The 18,843-nt window shown below is 41.1% G+C and overlaps 1 protein-coding gene across 1 annotated transcript in view; it reads right to left on the bottom strand.

The window, feature by feature from the left end:
- The window catches only part of ek1 (eph-like kinase 1), a 50,499-nt gene extending 32,674 nt beyond the window's left edge, over nucleotides 1-17,825 (bottom strand). Inside the window, exons 1-3 of the mRNA XM_030770017.1 lie at nucleotides 17,738-17,825; nucleotides 8,730-8,794; nucleotides 6,442-7,111 (exon numbers count right to left, since the gene is read on the bottom strand). Coding sequence (XP_030625877.1) covers nucleotides 6,442-7,111; nucleotides 8,730-8,794; nucleotides 17,738-17,825 — 823 coding nt within the window. The remainder of the gene's footprint in view (nucleotides 1-6,441; nucleotides 7,112-8,729; nucleotides 8,795-17,737) is intronic.
- Between the last annotated feature and the right edge of the window lie 1,018 nt (nucleotides 17,826-18,843).

The following is an 18,843-nucleotide window of genomic DNA, read 5'->3' as shown; positions in this document are numbered from 1 at the left end:
TTGGCTAACAATTTCCCTTCAATATTTGAAGTGTACTCTCTTTCTCAGGTCAATACCGCAGACCTGAAAACTTGGAGAGAAAAAAAAACTGTCAACATCTGGAATCCATCTGATGAGGTACTGAGCAGTTTCCACCTAGTGCACTTTTCATTGCTTTTTGTGTTGCCAAGATATTATGGCTCCATTCCTAAGACCCCTCTTACAGATACTGTGGACATAAGTTCAAAGTGGAGACGCAGTCCGTCTGACATGTCGCAATCATAATCAGCTGCAGTCACACAAGAGCATTGAAACACATTCCATTATCTGCACTCCTTGCTATTAAGATTCACTGCTGAGTTTGACATTTAACTCCTTTTTAAATAATCTGTTTAAATGATTGCTTCTATGATTATCTTCAGGAAAGATCAAAACCCGACTGTGAGAGGGGATTTGGCTAGTTGAAAGACACACACACACACAAAGGTCCACGTTTGCCACATAGGCGCTAAGCGATGGTTTCTATAAGCAATTCATTGTACCCCACATTTTATTTGGTTTGCTTTTCACAGACGTGCAACTGTGTCACCATTGTTCCAAACGGTGACAGAACTTTGGCAAACAGAAGCTGTTTTAGTGGGTAGTCGACAGGAGAACTTCAGTTGTTAGAGAAACAGTTTAGGAGGAATAGAAGTGAAAAAAGTAAAAAAAAAAAAAAAAAAAACAGTCGTGAAGGAAACAAAACGATTTTCATAAACCAAAAAGGGATAACAGGAAAAGCAGCGTGAGAAACAAAAGCGCTCGGGTGAGAGAGCTGAATGAGAGAGAGCATGATAAAGAGAGAGAAACGTAATAACATATCAATGTAAACACATGCTGGTGAGATAACGCCCGCATCTTCAAGTATTCTCTCCACTTCGAAATCTGTTTCAGAAATGACATTACTATCAAGGGTGAAAGAAAAAAAAAAAAGAACAGAATAAATGGGCATTACAGATGTCTAACGCTTTAAAACTCACTGCTATTTCCCATAAAGCCGCTTAGCTGAAAGGACAGCACACACTCACACAGATACACACTTCCAAATTGGCAGGGAGCAGCTCGCAGATAAAAGAATGTGAGACTCTGTAACATGTTAAAAGAAACCCAAGACCCATTTGCTGAATGCTGAATGCTGAGCAGAGAGCCTCATGTCATTTAAGGCTGTGAAAGCTTTCAACAGGTAAAACCTAACTGATTCAACAAACGCATTCACAGCTATAACATTACAGACATGTGAAAGCGTCCATTTGAATATCAATGTAAACATTACTCTGTGATTACGTTCTTCCCCCTTCTGGTAATGAATAAAAAAAAAAGGTACAGTAACAAATATATGCAAATGCATCTTTTATTTGTCATGTGGAGGATATCTTTATTCGGTGAATAATGTTCGATATTATCGTAGCCACGGCAGCACAGATGGGATCCATTTGATGTGTGACAGATAAGGCAGGATCTCTATTCAACCGTGGACACTGAAAATTAACACAGAAGCCTGAGAAACTGCAAACTCACTTCACCATTCGAATCAACTCGACCTCACATCTCATTACTGATAAAAACTATTTCCGTCAAAGCGCATTAAGTCAAACGCCAAACTGCGTTTCTCTCGATGTTAACCTGCAACACAACTAAGAAAACATACTGTTATTTTTGGCGCACGATCTAGGTATTAATATTACCCGCCACAGTAAAAATCCAAATGTTTCTCTTTCTGTAGCCTGGATAAAACATAATTTTGACAAACTGAAGCCAACGAGGGACAAAAAAGATAGATCCCTCATTAAATAATATATTTAAAAGCACACATACACTTTGGCAGTTGCCCAATGAATATGAATTTTTCACTCCCATAAAAACAGACAAGCATTCTTTCAACTAAAAGAGCATAGAGTGGAGCACAGGAGCCCTGTGCATAGTTCTGATGCTTTTAACAGAACCAGTGGGTAAAAAAAATCAACTCTACTAGAGTCATGCTGTTACACAGCGGGCTAACATTACAAGCTGAGGATAACAGATGTGGAAAGTGAACTAAAGGCCCATTTGAAGAAAGGCTCACTACAAAAAAGTGATTAAAACAGTCCCCCAGTAGAGACAACAGTACAGAGTGTTTGGAAAGCTGATGTTTCCCAGATGGGTTAACCTCAATGACCCATGTTGCCTAAAATAAAAGCAAATAAGCGCACACACATTTCAGTCTCTCTCTCTCTCTCTCTCTCTCCCTCTCTCTCACTCACTCTCCACACAACATCTTAAAGAACATCACTCTTATCCTTATTGTAGTCTAATCTTGACCCATGATGAACCTGTAGTACCTCCAAAGCTATTCACATAATGGTTTTCCTGCCACATGGGTGAGTGTATGTAAAACAAGGCTATCAATACCAGACGCAGAAAAACGTTTTACATCCAGTTTAAGGTACGAGAGACCAGGAGCATTTGTAGCACTGCACTCCCATAGATTAAAGTTCCCTACTGTGGCTTGCAGTCAAAGGGAATAGCAATCCTGCATGACCCAGTTTTTTTTTTTTTTTTTTTTTCCCGCTAAAACCCTGTGAAGGAAGACATTCTGGGGCTCCTCGCAGGATGGCGCTGAGATTACTGTCACAAAAGGCTCATCTCAAGCTCTTTAGCCCCAGCCAAACACACTCCATTCAGCCACAGCTGCATGAGGCCAGCCCTTTAAAATGGGAGCCAAAGGAATAGATGGAGGGAGGACCTATCAGCAGCAGGCACGAGCACTGTGGGAGGCCATTGGGTCAAACCGCATGTCTGTCTCAAATTCAATGAACTGAGGTACTCACCCAGCATACCCAAACAGTGTTTGACATCCCACAAGAGAACAGTGATTATATAACAGAACATTCAGTAAAGACAGATAGTGAGTGAGTTATGTGAAGCCCTCGTGAAAGATTTTTAATACAAGTAGTTCTAAACATGCTGTAGAATAATGAAGAGCCTTTGGTTAAAAATGTGTACAAAATGAGCTCTGGATGTGAATGAAAGATTCAGCAGTTTTAAAGAAAATCCTGCTGAACTAGGGTAGAGCACTAAAGGACTGCTGTATGATGTACAATTGAAAGAGAAAAAGATGTGAATTTTTGGAACGGGGGGGGGGAAAAAAAGGGGTGGGTGGGGTGGGGAGGGGCGGGTGAATATGTGACAGTGATATAAAGGGGATTTCACTGGGCACTAGTGATATAGAGACAGTAGATCAGCAGCACCCTCTCTCTCTCTCTCTCTCTCTCTCTCTCTCGCTCACTCTTAGAGGTCAGACCCTACGGGGCTTCAGTGTTTCATACAGTTTTTCCTGCTCTGTCACTCTCCATTAATGTGACCACAGCGAGCCGGGAGGAAGGGGTTATATCCAGAATATTCAGTACAGATACGAGGCAAACAGAAAGGAAATTGAGACAGGGGGGCTAGCATGACACAGTGAGGGAGCTTTTTGAACACAAGCCTAAATTTAGCTGTTATATAATTCCTCTGACACTCCTAATCGTGTTATTCTACTCAGAATATAGGAAATATATACGATTTCACGGCATGAAAGGAGAGCGCCAAAGCCAGGACACACTTTTAGAACAAACAGTGAAAGCACCAGAGTGAAAATAGCATACACAGCTTTGCACAATATTTCTGACTCATTTCTAAAAGCAACACAATGTTTCTTACAGAACTGTAGGAGCGAAAGACAAATTACTGTTTCCACAGCTGGCTAAGTTAAAAACGCGCTCACGTGTTCTCAGCATTCTTTAAATGTTGAACAGAGCTCTCTTATGTAAATCTTTCAGATGTACGATTATTTTCAAGGAGTGATCTCAATCCTTTACTCTCTCATCTGTTTCACTGTCGCAATTTGCCATCAGCGCACATCGTAATTTTACAGATGTGGCCTTAACATGTTCTCCCATATCCTCTACCTCGACACAGAGGGAGTCAACATGAGGTAGTCAAGTCAGGTTATCAAACCTGCCCTAGCCTAATCTTCAACAACCCAATTAACAGATAGCATCACTAACACAACCAAGCAAGCTTTATTAGCCATGGGTCAGGACGGAGCGAGAGAAGAAACAGGAGAGACGCCACTGAGTTAAGCAATGATGGCAGCATTTTCCCCCTACATCCCTCTCTAACCCTCTTTCACTTTCCACTACCAGCTCTGTCGCTCAAATCCCTCTCCCCCACCTCTCTCTCTCTCTCTCTCCTCTCTCTCTCTCTCTCTCGCTCTCTCTCCTCTCTTCTGCTGTCCACATGTCCACCCACAAGGCAACAGTCCAGGAAGAAGGCATGAATATTTAAAGCTGCAGTCTCCTCGGTGGAAGGGTCTTAAGGTGGCAGCCGTGAGGAACAGTTAGTATTGCAAAGACGGGGAAATAAAGGCCAAAAGAGACAAAGGCAAAATAATAATAACGGAATAATTACAAGCAGCTCTTGTCTTTGGCTGAAAGCAAAGCACGTTAATGAATCCATTAACACCTTGCTAGATGAAAAGAACAGAGACGCGTGAAGACCTGCATTTTTAAGCCCATTATTGCATGCAAAACATCATAGTGCAAATTAGATGAGCTGTCCACCTTTCTCTGAGGGGCATGACCCAAAATGCGTCATTTTCCTTCTTTTTTTTTTTCATTTAGGAATGGATTAGATAAAAGACATGGGGTTGTCCTTTACCAGGGAAACCAAAGACCAACAATCCCATCAGAAACATTCTTGTTACATTCGTTTGGTATGGTAGCATATTTAACCAGATCATTCATACCATCTGATTAAGGGTAAATTCACATCTGATCAAACAGAGCAACAGACAGCCGTTTTTAAGACTGCCCAGACATTGCTTCTGGGAAGCCCCTGTGCTATTTTTTTGTCTTTATATCATTACCTTCTCTGAAATAAGCAAGATTCCTTTGGTTTTTCAATTAACATTTTTTTTTTTCAAAACTGTGTTGCTGCAATCAGTACGAGGTGGGCTGATTACTTTCTCTTGCTTCCAGTCATGTTTGGAAATGTTGATTTGCAGGTAACTCTTGTGGTTGTTCCATACCACAGCAGTAGGGCTTGAAGTAACTGCAAACATAGCCTAGAGGCCTCATTCACATTGCCTAATGAATCTACCAATTAGCCCGTTTCAACTTAAGGTGCTAACAGAGGTTAGACAACGGTGTTCATGTTTATTCAATAAACAAACAAACAAAAAAAAAAAACCTCATTACTCAGAACAGAACTCAGACAGGATCTAAGAATTTCTAATTAGCAAACGGTGATGTAAAACATGATTGCTTTGTGTGAAAGAACAATGCAGTAACAGTGAGAGAAAAATTCAATCCTTGCCAAGCAACAGCTCTGATATTTCACAGACAGACAGTACAGAGCAGACAACTGAGTCTGTTTCTTATTCTATTAGAAAGCCGGATTACAAAGAGCTAGGGGGAAAAAAAATCTACAGAGAAATGTCACATCTTAATAATCTAGCATGAGCACTGCCTTCCAGACACCCTAGCACTCGACAAAGCCAAAGTACTTATTCCTGCAGAGAATTGAGTCATCAGAAATCTCGGAGCTTTCGCTTACTCACTGCATTTACAAACCCTGGAACATTCAGCGTGAATGAATACGTTTTCCAGTGTAATCATTAGCTAGTTTGTCTCACTAACCAACAGTGCTGTAACAATGCAAAGCAATCGTGTTTCATGCTGGGGGGCTTACCACTGGTACTGTTAACTCCCTCGATATCTCATTATGTTTTTCAACGGCCAGTTCTCGACATCTTAACATGCAGCAGTATGGTGTTAGAAAAATAACATACATATAATAATGATAGGCCTATATGAGATCTTGTATATGTATTGTAATAATAGACCATACGCTAAAATGACATGAAAATGGACCCTTTCATATGTGTCAAATGTGAATATGTATCATTATATTACATCAGTGTCAATGAATATATTTCTTACATCTTTCAACAGTGCCGGTCTGCTTAAGGTGTACAGTATACAGCTTAAACACATGCTCTAATCATACCTTTTATATTGGACACATGTCATATATGAAAGAGGAATTGAAAATATCATAAAACATCTTACAATGTCCTACAACACCTGAACACGAAAACATTATGTTATACACATGTATAACTTTAGATATGTTTTTAATAGCTTTTGTTTAACCACACCCTTTAATAACTGTAGAGAGTAGAGAGGTTTTTTTTAGACAGGACATCACAGCCTTTTGTAAGCATTGAGTTGGTTTTGTACATGGACTGTATGACAATTCACAGAATCCCTTCCAAGCTCTATGACTGTGTTTACTGTGCCCAGTTCTGCATCAACCATGCTGGCTGTATCACTCGACAAATCTAATGCATCATTGGACAGAAACTACCTAATGTATCATTGGACAAGACAAATGGACACTTACGTTGGCAGTGCCCATCAACCTCCTCGAAACCAGGACGGCACACGCAGCGACCAATGGGCACCAACCAGCCTCCGTCAGCACTGCAGAACATGCGTGGTGCCTCCAACTCCTCAGCGTCCTCCACACACGAACCCCGAACCTCCACAAGAGCCGAATCTCCGCCCGTCACCGTGTCAGCGAAGCGAGCTAGATTTAGCACGGCCAGAGGGCACCGTTTGTAGAAGACCCGCACCGAGACCAGCGCAATGCAGGCACCCAAGTCCTGGAAAGCCAAGTACAGGCCGCGTTTGGTCAGGCCGCTAATGTCCCGCACCTCAGTGTTGAGCTTCATCACCCGATCACCTACGTCGGTCTGCGTGAAACTTTCATCCGCAGCGATGGTGTCTATCTTGATGTATTGGCTTTCGCGAATGTGACGCAAAGGGGCAGCCACTGCACTGTTGGACTCGTGGTAGTAGACGTTGAAGGTTTCTTTGCACGTGCCGGGGACACCAGGCAGACTGTTGCAATCGCGAAGCGTGAATTTGATCTCCACGTAGACTCGCTGGGCACCCTCACGAGGTATGAGGCTGGTCCGTAGCCAGTTGTTTTGATTGGCCTCCATCACATTACACACCTGATATGTCCTCATGGGTGTGTTTCTCTCATCCATCACACTAATCTCCTCCCACTGCACAGAGCAGGAAGAAAACCCCTGGTCAATAACTGGTCACAATACATAGATTCACTTTAATCAATTAAAAACAGACCAATTCATTCAGAACTTGTTATTTTGAAGTAAACAAGTGTTATGAAATTATGGTGGTGATATCAGATGTATAGATATACAGAAATATAAGAATGCAAGCACTAGGTTCTTTTGTCTTTCCCGCCCCATACACAGCACGTCATTTACTGTATATTACATTACATCCCATTCAGCATCTCTGAAGCAAAAGAGTGGCTCTCTTGAAACGCTCTTTTCTACGGGTTTCCCAAGGGTGAGACGCTGACAGACACTGGCATAAAGCATAGTGCCCATTACTACAGGAGGCATCACTAAATGCAGCTATCATCATCATTTAGAGTACGCCTAACATGGGAAAAGCTAAAAGTAATTTAATGAATTGAAACGCATTTCATGCCCTTATCAGTCTGAGTTGATCTGTCTGTCATGCTTTTTGAGTGTATCTTTTGGCGACTTAATATTTTGTTATTTCTTCAGTAGTTTCACCCGGTCATAAAGTAGATGCTTCCCTGTCATGATTAGGAGCCAAGGTTGCATCGCTCTGAGAGCCCGCACGTTGTCGAATCAGCACTGACATATAGATTTGGAATTACAGTATGTTCTTCACCAGAACTGAGCAGAAGAAAAGCAAAAAGCCTAAATGAGAGCTTAGCGGCAGGGAAGGCAACAGAGAGAGAGAGGGCAACTTCCCAGATATAACTGGGTCAAGACAAGTAATAAGAGATCATGTTTTTTTCTTCTACATTTATGTAAATGGAACACAGCTGTAAGCTACGCCCAAACTTCAGTAACTCCTTATTTAATTAACATCAAAAACATATACAAAATCTTGAGCATTCAATGCGTTTCTCCCAAACAGTGAAAATGAAAAATGGGAAAATCAAGGCTCTTGGGTATTTAAAAAAAAAAAAAAAGTGGAAATTTTCATTCAAGAGTTCTTTTTCATGCCAAGACAGCCATTATAATCCATCATCATTTTGCGAGGGATTTGTCTGACTGTAACAAAAGCGTTTGATGATGGAGAGGGACCCCGCTGCGGTGGCAAGAGGATTGCTTCCCCGTGGGTTAGTGAGGTCGTTTGAAAATGAGCTACTCTCTTCAGACCCCCTGTGGCGATCTGTATGGAGCCCAAACTCCAGGCTTACAGCTCAAAGAGGAGTACGCTGCCTCGGGTTGGCTGGGGGTCGGAGACAGGTGAGTAGGAAGGAAATCAGACACTCTTCTCCCTCAGAGCTAGAATGATCTCACCCACAGAGACACAGAAGAGAAGTACTGTTCTAAGGGCTAAAGTTTAGAAGGGGTCTTCACAAGTGGAGAAATTGGTTCTTTTCTTTTGTTAAAAAATAATGACAATGAAGTTGAAATACGATCCTGCAACTAACATTCAAGAGTACTTCACATCTCCCTGTTCCTAAAAAGTCTCCTTAAGAAATGGTGAGGGTGCGGCAGTTGTACAGCCAACTACATTTCCACAACAGCTGTAAATACCCCACATTTCCACAGCAGTAAGCAATGCAAGAGCTTTATGTCTTAATAGTTCACATATTCGAATTTTACTCACCCCTTCTGGTGGGTAGGCCTCCCATCCCAGGTCCCCCTGAGCTGATACAGAGTCTAGCAGAGTGACTGTAAATCAGAGAGATGAAAACAGAACTGTATTATATATTTATATCACAAGACTGACAAAATCACCGTATGAATATGCTTATATACAGAATTACCAGATTCCTGAAGGAAGTGAGCTTCCTCTATCCAGTTTTGGGGTTTGCAGATACATTTCAGATTTCCACACAAATGCCAAAATTCTGAATAAACTAAACAACAAAATCAACTCTGAGTACAAATGATAACCAGTGACTTATCGTGGTGTAACATATAGTGCTATTTTTATTGTATAGATTCACAAAATCTATACTTGGTGTAATATTTTCCAAGGAGCAAAAAGGTTAAAATAGCAGCTTCAATGCTATTTATATCGCTGTGGCAGTCTCCCTCAAGTCTCAGCACTGAACTTCCCACTTTGAGCTCCATTCCAAACCAATTACAGCCCTGGCAACCAGGGTGATTAATTTTTAATCACATCCAAACCTCAGATGTTCCTCCTTTTTCACGCTGCATATCAACCTCTCATTCGTCAGCCGCAAACCCATGCCCTTTCTAGTCAAATTAAAAAAAAATAAATAAAATGCACTAAATCAAAAACCAAAATCAATCCAAATTCCAAACTGAAGATGAGCGTGTCGTGATGCTTGGGTGACACGCAAACATTTCACATAATTAAATTATGCTTCAACGGATAATTTGCGTCCAAACAAAAAGAAAAAGATTACGCTTTGTGGTACTTGGCCTAGCCTGATGAGTTGAAATTTAAATGCTGGATGTTGATGCTTAACCTAACATAAACTATGATGTCATTATCCCAGTGCGTGTGCAGCCAGGATTGCTGAAGCAGGCTTACAGAGGCCACTGAGTCGTTTGGCTAAGCTACAAGTCATCTTCTCCAGTCCTAGAATGGAACATTTAATAAAACAAACAAATGAATTAGGCCGTCAAGCTGCAGGTTTCCCACAGGCCATTGATAGTAGCAGCAGGTAATGTTTAACTTGTGGGGTAACACTTTGCCTAACACTTCACCTTTTTTTTTTTTTTTTAATTTGTTCAGAGAGCACCCTCGAAGCATCCATCTTACAGGAAACGCATCAACATCCTCTCTCACATCTTGGCCCTTGGAGATCTGACGCCAGGAAAAAAAAAAAAAAAAACTCAAACAGGGTTTGAGGAGGGGAGAAACAAGGGAAGACTTTCTCTTTCATTCTCTCTTTCTCTCATACACTGAACAAACCAGAGGATCACACAATACCCTTTTCTCTAATCCCCTTCCTTTTCAGGACAAAATGCCCCCCTTTAATCTACCTGCCAAAAGGCCACAAACCTGATCCAAACCACCAGAAAGAGAGAGAGAGAGAGAGAGAGACTGATGCAACAGTAATCACATCAAGCGCAAAAGGTGACACAATAGTATCACAAAAATTGAATTATTTCTATAAAGAGTTTGATGAGACCAACGGAGGACCGCAGAGCTCCAAATGAGATTCATCGATCACAACTATTGTCACACCGAGGGACCAAAACAGATTTTTCACTACAATTTTTGAAAGTGTACAACACACGTCACAATGATGGGGTCAAGGGACACGTCTGTGTTATTCTTCTTTAGCCCTAAGCGAGGATGTGGAGAGCATTTTAAAACCCCCTGAGGCTGGCAAAGATAGTCTTTCCCCCTCCTAGCAAGAGATCAGATTAACCATTAACACACACAAAGGGCAGCGGTCAGAGAGCAAGTTCTCACACAGCAAAGACCACCAGGAATAAAAGCACAGATAGAGCAGAAGAGGGAAGAAATTATGGAATGAGAAGAATATTATGAAAAAAAAAAAAGCATAATGACAAAAACTTTATTCTTGTTGCTGTTGATTGGACAAGGTATTTGAGTGTGCACTGAAGCTGAGCTGAAGTTGTAAAATGAAGATCTTTTTGAAAGTTTTAAGCACATGCCATGGCTCCAAGCCACCATTAACCTATAAGAATTAAGTTCACATTAAATACCACTTGAGCTTCTCTACAAAGTGCTCTTTTGCCTTTTCTGTATTTTACATTATCTCTTGAGTTTCAAGTTGTTAAAACATAAAGACGTGAAATAAATACATAGCGCAAAGTAAGTATTATCTTAAGGTCAATTTAATTAAAAACAAATCTCAGCAACTACCTTAAGGATCTATTTTAATAAACACGTCTAAGAGTAACTGCACTTCAAAAAAAAAAATGTAATAAAAGGAAATGAATATTTAAATATCAGCCAGTCAGCTGAATGACGTGTGTGTTAAAACACATGACAACACAGAACACTCTGCGTAGCAATGACAGGATTAACGTTTCAGAAAAACGAAATTAACATTAAGTCACTCTTTGACATCTCTTTTAAAACAGTTAATAAAAGCAAGCGTTATATCTACATACTCAAATGTCATATTTTCATACTTGTATATTTTCAAATATTCATATGCCATTGAATTATGTCTAGTCCAAACTAAATTCACTATTTTCCTATGCGCTGCTTTACATTCCCATTTGGTTTGGGAGAAATCTGTTCTTTTACACTATTCTGAGCTTATTTAAACCATTTTTATTTTATTTGGATCTTATTTTAATCCAGATCAGGTCACATGTAAAATATTTAGCAGCATTTCAGCTCCTGAGCACTCTCTGGATCTCGCACAGAAAGGAATGTAATATGTAATGCGATGATTTTTAGACTGCCTGTACTCTAAATTTTTGTCAAATATGAAATACCTAAGTCTTATCAGTTTAATGAATTAAACTATTACTAGTTGCTTGAGGTTTACTTTAATTCAATTACAATCACAGCTCACATAGCTCTATTTTCACAGTACATTTTGACATGGCTATTCCAACAAATCATGTACAGGTTTAACTGGCGGCCTACTCAAGCATGGAAGCGCATAAACATTCTCAAAAGATGAATATGCTGGTTACCATAGTATCCTTAGAAAGTACAAGTTAAAGCAGCAAAAGAATTAAGAGCAAATACAGGAGAAAGCTTGCATATTACTGAAAGCCTTAAGGCACACTGTATATAATACATCTGATACATTGTGAGTCAGAGGCTTGCTTTGTGTCAGCAGCTTCTGCCAGTCAAAATGAGAGTGAAGTCAGAGGAGCAGTCTTTTGGGAGAGTGTAACACACACTGCAAGGGGGGAAAGCAGGCTTCCGCAAGGGATCAACTGTCGGTTAAAATCCACCAGGGAGATCCAGCCTGTCCTACACAAGCCAAGTCTGTCTCCAGGACTCCCAAAACGCCAGTCAACTAAGCCTAAAATCAGGCTTCTCAGCTCCTAGTTTTCACTAACGGAGGCCCCCCCCCCCATTCTTCCTATCACTTTGTCATTTTTGGCAATAGGTCCTGCTCAATGCTCAAGGACACAAGAAGACTCAGTGGACTTACAGAAGTGTATTATCTCGTTAAGAAAAGGCTAGAGACTAATTAGCTCCAACAGTCTGTTGACAGGAAATGATGATCCACTGTAGTTTATCATACTGTAAGGAACATCTGCAGAGCTAATCCATGGAGATACTGGGGAGCAACAGATACTGAGAAGATATGCATATATCAGCCTGCACAGCAGCCACCAGATTATCAGTGGGAAAGACCACCAGACTACCATTGGTATCAGATAAATAGCAGCAAGCAGATCAGATGACCTGTGCTATCCCCATCCAAGAAAAAAAAAAAGAAGAAAAGAAAAAAATGGAAAAGAATGAAGGAGCCGGAAGCATGTTGCAACAGACTGATGGTGGCATGGCTGATGAGACACTGTATATGTGTTCCACCTGAAGCTCTAGGTTTGCGAGGAGGATGACCAAAAGTTAAGAAAACAGATCAAAACACACTGAACACTTGGTTGACAAGGCTGCACCAGAGTGACAATCCTTCAAAGTTTCCCTACGCCCCCCCTTTTTTTTTCTTTTTTTTAGCAGAGACTCTGCTTAATATAGTCGCCTTTTCAGCTTTTTGGCAGATGCGACGCACGTGACAGAGCTTCAACAAGTGTAGGCCTATCCAGCAGAGGCTTATCAGAGACCTGTGAGTTGCATGGCTTTGTTAAAAAGCAGCGAGTCCCCCAGGGATGTCTCATTATAAACACAGACATATCTCACGCCACAGCTGCCACATGGCCCTGTGTGACTGTGTGTGTAGGCACACATGTGACTCTCACCAAGGATTTTCGACACTGGGTATCTGTCACAGAAAGAAAAAAAAAAAAAAACAGCCATCCTATCAAATGCTGAACCCCAAGAGAGAATCCAAACAGGATGAAAACCCGGAGAACGACACGAGACGCAATTAGATCTGGATGATACGGGCCGCAGACGATCTCTGTGGAGGTGACATCATCATTCATGGGCGAGACCAGATTTATAATTAGGCCCCAGTTTTTATTTTTGTTTGTCGAGAAAATTCAAAATGCTAATTCAAAACGGATTCTCCAGTTCGTTTGCTCCTACATACAACACGCTGTTGTTTAGCTTAGGGGTATTCTAGGGTGGTCCTTCTCAACAAAAGAGGGGGGAGGGGGAAAAAAATTGACTGCCGGGTATGAGATTCTTAAATACTGACTGACTCATTCCATGAATACATTGCTTCTGTAATGATATATACAGCACACTGAAGAAAAAAACCACCCACAAGCCACAGCAATTGGCCTCAAGACCACAAGAGAACAGATCACCAATGATAAAAGTGGTGATGTTAAAGAATAATCTACAATGAGGGTCCCACAGTTTCGGTCATTAGAGAACATTACGGCAGCACATTAGACCAGAGGCAGAATAGAGTGGAGAGGGCACTAATGAAGGTAAAGGACTGGGCCGGGAGGACGGATCAAAGCAGCTGTCAGCAGAAAGGTCTCATACCCAGAGCCACGGATCTGTTTTAATTATGTCTGATTGCCACGCCAAGCATGTGTCTGCCAATATGTACAACCATAATACATCACGGTAGTTAGAAAACACTAGAACCTCTGACCCCAGAAGCGTGTCCTGACATTACATGATGAACACAAATGAGGAGGGCGGAGCTTGGAATACAGAGTATGGGGGGAAATCAACATAATGCGTGAAGACATATAGTGAAAATAATGGGTGTTTTTTTCCCTGTCAAGTGGGACTCTGCAGACATGAGGAGATACCAAGTCACAGTTCAAAAGGAACTACTATAAAAAGGCAGGTACAGCGTCTGTGCCATTCTCTGAGAAAGACATCAAACCTGCGTGCATTCTCTATGTCACATCGATCACAGAGCACTTTTCATATAGCAAGTACACGTATATGGGCTGAATTCATTGTTAAGTCAATTCAGCTGCTTAAGTAAACAAGGTTAATAGATTTTGTTGTAAAGAATACTTCAAGTGGAAATGTCTCTTTTTTTTTATGAGGAAGTAGCACAAGGCTACTTCACAACAGCAGTGCGAAACCTGCCCGTTTCTCGTTCTTCCTCCTTCTCAAGCATCACAGGCCATGGTGTGTTGTCCTACTGAAGAAGCTGTTTGATCTTTGAGGGCTTGGATTAGGTTTCAGTGCGATAAGGCACGGAGCATTGAGTTTGGAGAGCAGCAGGGGTTGCCAGGGACTATAGCAATGCTGTCTCTCACGTCAAGAGCTTTACCTTCGAGTTAAAGATAAATAAAATCATTAAATCAAGGATAAAATCATCTGTAGGAGCTGAAAGAGCAACAGACAAAACCTACATGAAGCCAAATCAATATGGCTCTCTCTACACTTTATATTAATCCTCTGCCACAAATATAGCTGTGATGTGTCTAATCCGCACATTTAAGCTTCTACTGTGCGGAGTAGTTGGTTATGGAGCCCTGCAGGGCCTGTGAATTGAGGATGGCCTCCTACATGATTAAATCATTTTTAGTGGTTTAGTAACTTATCTCATTTAGAGCCTCTGCACTTTAGGAGGACTAAACTATGGCTAAGAACACAATACACCACAATCTTGGCCGCTTCAGAAAAAGCGTTTGGCCACTGCCTGCTGACCCGATGTCAGCTTGAAGGTATCTGAATGGTTTTGGCCATGGATAAACACTGAAAGTCCAATACGCTGGCACGAGTAAGTGCCTCTTAATTTGAACAAAACCAAGACCATGGAGCAAGCCAATCAAGAGACTTCATTACCACCCTCAAACAAAAGGGATTCAAGTTCACTGTGTGCTGAGCTCTCAGTCAGTCCTCCATACAGAGAGGGAGCCAGACGTTCACCATGGCCTCCAAGCACGGCTGAACAGAGCATAAAGAGAGCTTTTTCTCATGCTAATTTTCCTGCCAAAGTCCCGAAGAGGGAAAACAAAGCGGGTGAAGAAGCCCTCTTCAGCAGACACAGCGGGCATGCTCACAAAGAAGGAGCTAATGAGGAAAACCACTACACATACCATCAGAATACAGAGGGCACCAGAAGGGTCTTATAGAGATGGTAAATCTCCACATGAACAGTACTTTATCCCTCATGTAAAATGCAGTTCTTCCACTGCATCTGCAATCTGTTGATGAAACAAAATACTACCTGAAAAATATAATATACTACAAATTGTTACTGACGGGGTATCATTATCAAATACTCGTTGTCAGTTTCTGGACATATGTGGGGCTGTACTATCGTACATTAGGAAACATTACTGACACTTTCACAGAAATGATCAAAGGGAAGCATTGACACATTTCATGCCAACACCTCTTTCTTTGTGGTAGCACACATATCTGTGAGCATTTATTTTGTGCAAGGCAGTGCTGTCTCTCTCTCTTAACAAACCAGAGTAGTGCCATCAGGCACACCACTACATTAAGCAACTGCAGTCTTTAAAAGCTACAGAATAGAATAGAATAGAATCGAATCAACAGTAGTGCGTAATTAAGGAATATTGCTCTAAAAGCAGTTCTGTGGCAAGGGAACAATCAAACATCATTTGGTTTAGATGTGACATGGAGCAGATGTATGTAACTGTCCAAAACCCCTAATGTTTAGGGATGAGCTTCTCACACTGTCTACAAAGAGACAGAAGAACACACACACACACACACACAAAAGTCTCTTATTGAAAATTACCTCATGGATACCACCTACTGTTTATAACAGGAATAACAAGAACTGTGAAAACTGCTTATCGCTGAGGCTTACCAACGAAAGACAAAAAGAGCAGTTCAGGGTAATTTCATCTCACCCTGCACATGACTGGTCTAGTTTTCTGTCATGTGTCAAGATGACTGATGTTGACTAACCTGAATTTGTTGGGGGAAAAAAGATGATGTCACATATCCATAACCCTTCTTCCCATCACCAGTGAAAAGAATCATAGTTTATGTTGAAGAGTGATGTATGGTTACAGCCGTTATTTCGTTTATAGACTAAACCAAGCAGTTATTCCTGAACCAATGTATTTAGTGGCAGAAAAGGAATGCGTTATTCATCATGACCATTACAATCCTGTTAAAATATGAGAACATAATCTCTATTAATCCTCTTTTTCAAAAGGCCTTTGTTGTAAGGAACAGGTTTGACTCTGAGTCTTAAAATGGTAAAGTAAAAAGATAACTTTGTGTTCACTTAGCAAAGTAACCTCATTGCCAACTGAAATAAGGCCCACAGAGTAACACCATACCCAAGGTCTTTGCGTGTAGATTCTACACTGAAAGTTTATGTTCTGTGACATCATACAATATACTGAAAGTCTTATTCAGCTATTCATCTAAGCATCATCTACGTTAAGTGTGCCAGTTTTGTAATATTCACGTAGGGCCACGTAGTGTCTCTTGCTTCTACGCACCGCTTGTGGATACAGAATAGTTGTCCTAATGAACATCGGAATTGGTGCTGTTTTTAAAGACAGGAATTAATGAAATAATGATTCTTTAAATGACTCAAGTATGGCTGAGTTTTGTATCATAACAGTACTGTTGTTCGTGTCAAATCTGAATTGGTGGCAAAACTCGAAACTAGGAGAATTACTGGTTCTGCACTTCTACCGAGTTTTTGTTTTGGTCCACAAACTGTAATACTGTATTAAGTCTTAAGCGTTGAGCACGCAGATTACGAAGAACTATGATGGACAGTCCAGGACACATCATACCCATCCAGCGCACCAACTAGAGAGCCGAACAGAAGGCAAACTGTTGTGTAAGGCAAGCGTGGGATATGAATATGGCTCCAATCAAATCCCAAGAAACTGGTCTCAAACTTTCACTGCAAGCAGCCTGTACCTCCAGCAAATTTTCACATTTTTGGCGACAAATGCTACAGCGTCGACGAACAGCCAAAAGCCTCAAACATGGACAAACGACCTATAACTACTGTGAACCTTATCTCGCCTTGCAACGAACAATCTCCTGCAACTAAATCAAAGAGCAGTAACTGGGAGACCCCGATTTTTAGAAGCTCGAAAAATCACTTCTTGCCAACACACGCGATGGTTTTCACAATAGCCCACTTGCGAATGTTCGAGTTAAGTGTCTTACATTTTCGCACATTTCGTAATTGCGTTGCAATTAAGCCTAACTGACTCTCTTTCTTTTTTCAATTCAAACGACCAAACTAGCTATTAACTTACTTAATTGTAGTCGTTCATGTATTCATAGAACTACTGTAGTATCAGTGATTAGTCCTAGATTTTTTAATTTACCGCAATATTTCCAAAATAAATTACTGTCATGAAACTGAAATGTCCTCTGAAATCTCAAGTTTTCTAGATTCAAGAGCGATGTTTGTTTTCCAACGCCAAAGGAAAATTCTATTTGTAGTACATGAAACTTTAATGTGAGTGCCGGTGAAGAAAGTGTCTGTGCTTCATAACGTTCGACTTGATCCATGCATGATTCATACCCAACTAGACATGTAAACGTAGATACTACTCCAATTTGAACGGGAATCCAAGGTGTTTCCGACGACACATCCATAAACCTCACCGATATACTGTAACATTTATGTAGCCTACCTTCATTTTCCGGATAATTCCTCACTGCTTGACACCGTAATAACACGTGAAAAACAATAAGGGATGAGTAAATCCAGTAGAGAGCCATTTTCAGGCTGCTCCGTGCGCCCGCATCCCTGTGCACAAACTTGGCTACTGAATCTGGAGTGGGAGGCGAGCTACGGCGAGGAGTGGGAGGGAGGATCCATCACGAGCCAGTCCTGTCAATCACCTTGGGGTGGCCGCGAGCGAGAGAGAGTGAGTGTGTGTGTGTGTGTGTGTGTGTGTGTGTGTGTGAGAGAGAGAGAGAGAGAGTGTGTGTTTGCAAACGTCTGTGTACATACGTGTTTGTATATAAATTCGTGTGTATGTGAATTGTAGTGAAATTATTAATTCTAAGATTCCATTTCAGTTTGACTTTACTTTAGAATTAAACAGAAAACAGACCAAACAAAAGAAATGTACATCCAGCAGGGCTAGCGGCACATTCATCATCTCTTCAGCTTCACAGTTGTCATTACACCCAAACATGGCTTAGATTTGTTCAAACATCTCCTTTAGACCCTCGTTTAGACTTTGAGGACCGGATTCATTCTGAAATGCTGTCTCCTGGAAAAGCAGCATATGAGCAAGGAGCATAGGGACAAAGCAAAACAGCAATAATTTGAGAGGTGTTTTGGACAAGGAAGCAATCTATGTGTTTTGTCACTTGGGCTGTTTTGATGTGTTTAGAGGGAAACTGTCTGTAAGTCAACAAGTCCAAATCTCCCTGAAAGTGTTTCATTCTCTGTAATTCATGACATTACAGTGATTAAGACATCATCAGTGAAGATGTAGGTCTATGGCTAGCATGTTGTCCACATCCATCCATTGGGAGATCTCGGATCACTGGAATGTTCGCCTAGAGTTTGCTTTGCTTATATAAATAATGCACAATGTTTCTGCACCGATGATGGCCACGCGTTACGTCACTCGTTGTCGGGGGCGATCATTTATGCACAGATAACCCTGAGTGTGTTTGGGCTGAAGTTAGCTCTGCTACTTTGCAAGCCTGGTGCCATGTTGAAAGAACGAGTCCCAGGAAACCATCCCTCAGGCCAGATGAGGAAACAAAATAAACACAATAC

This window comes from Chanos chanos, chromosome 3, assembly GCF_902362185.1.
Source record: "Chanos chanos chromosome 3, fChaCha1.1, whole genome shotgun sequence".
NCBI classification, from domain to species: Eukaryota; Metazoa; Chordata; class Actinopteri; order Gonorynchiformes; family Chanidae; genus Chanos; species Chanos chanos.
The sequence above is the reverse complement of the archived record's forward strand: the minus strand, read 5'-3'. Positions and strand labels throughout refer to the sequence as shown.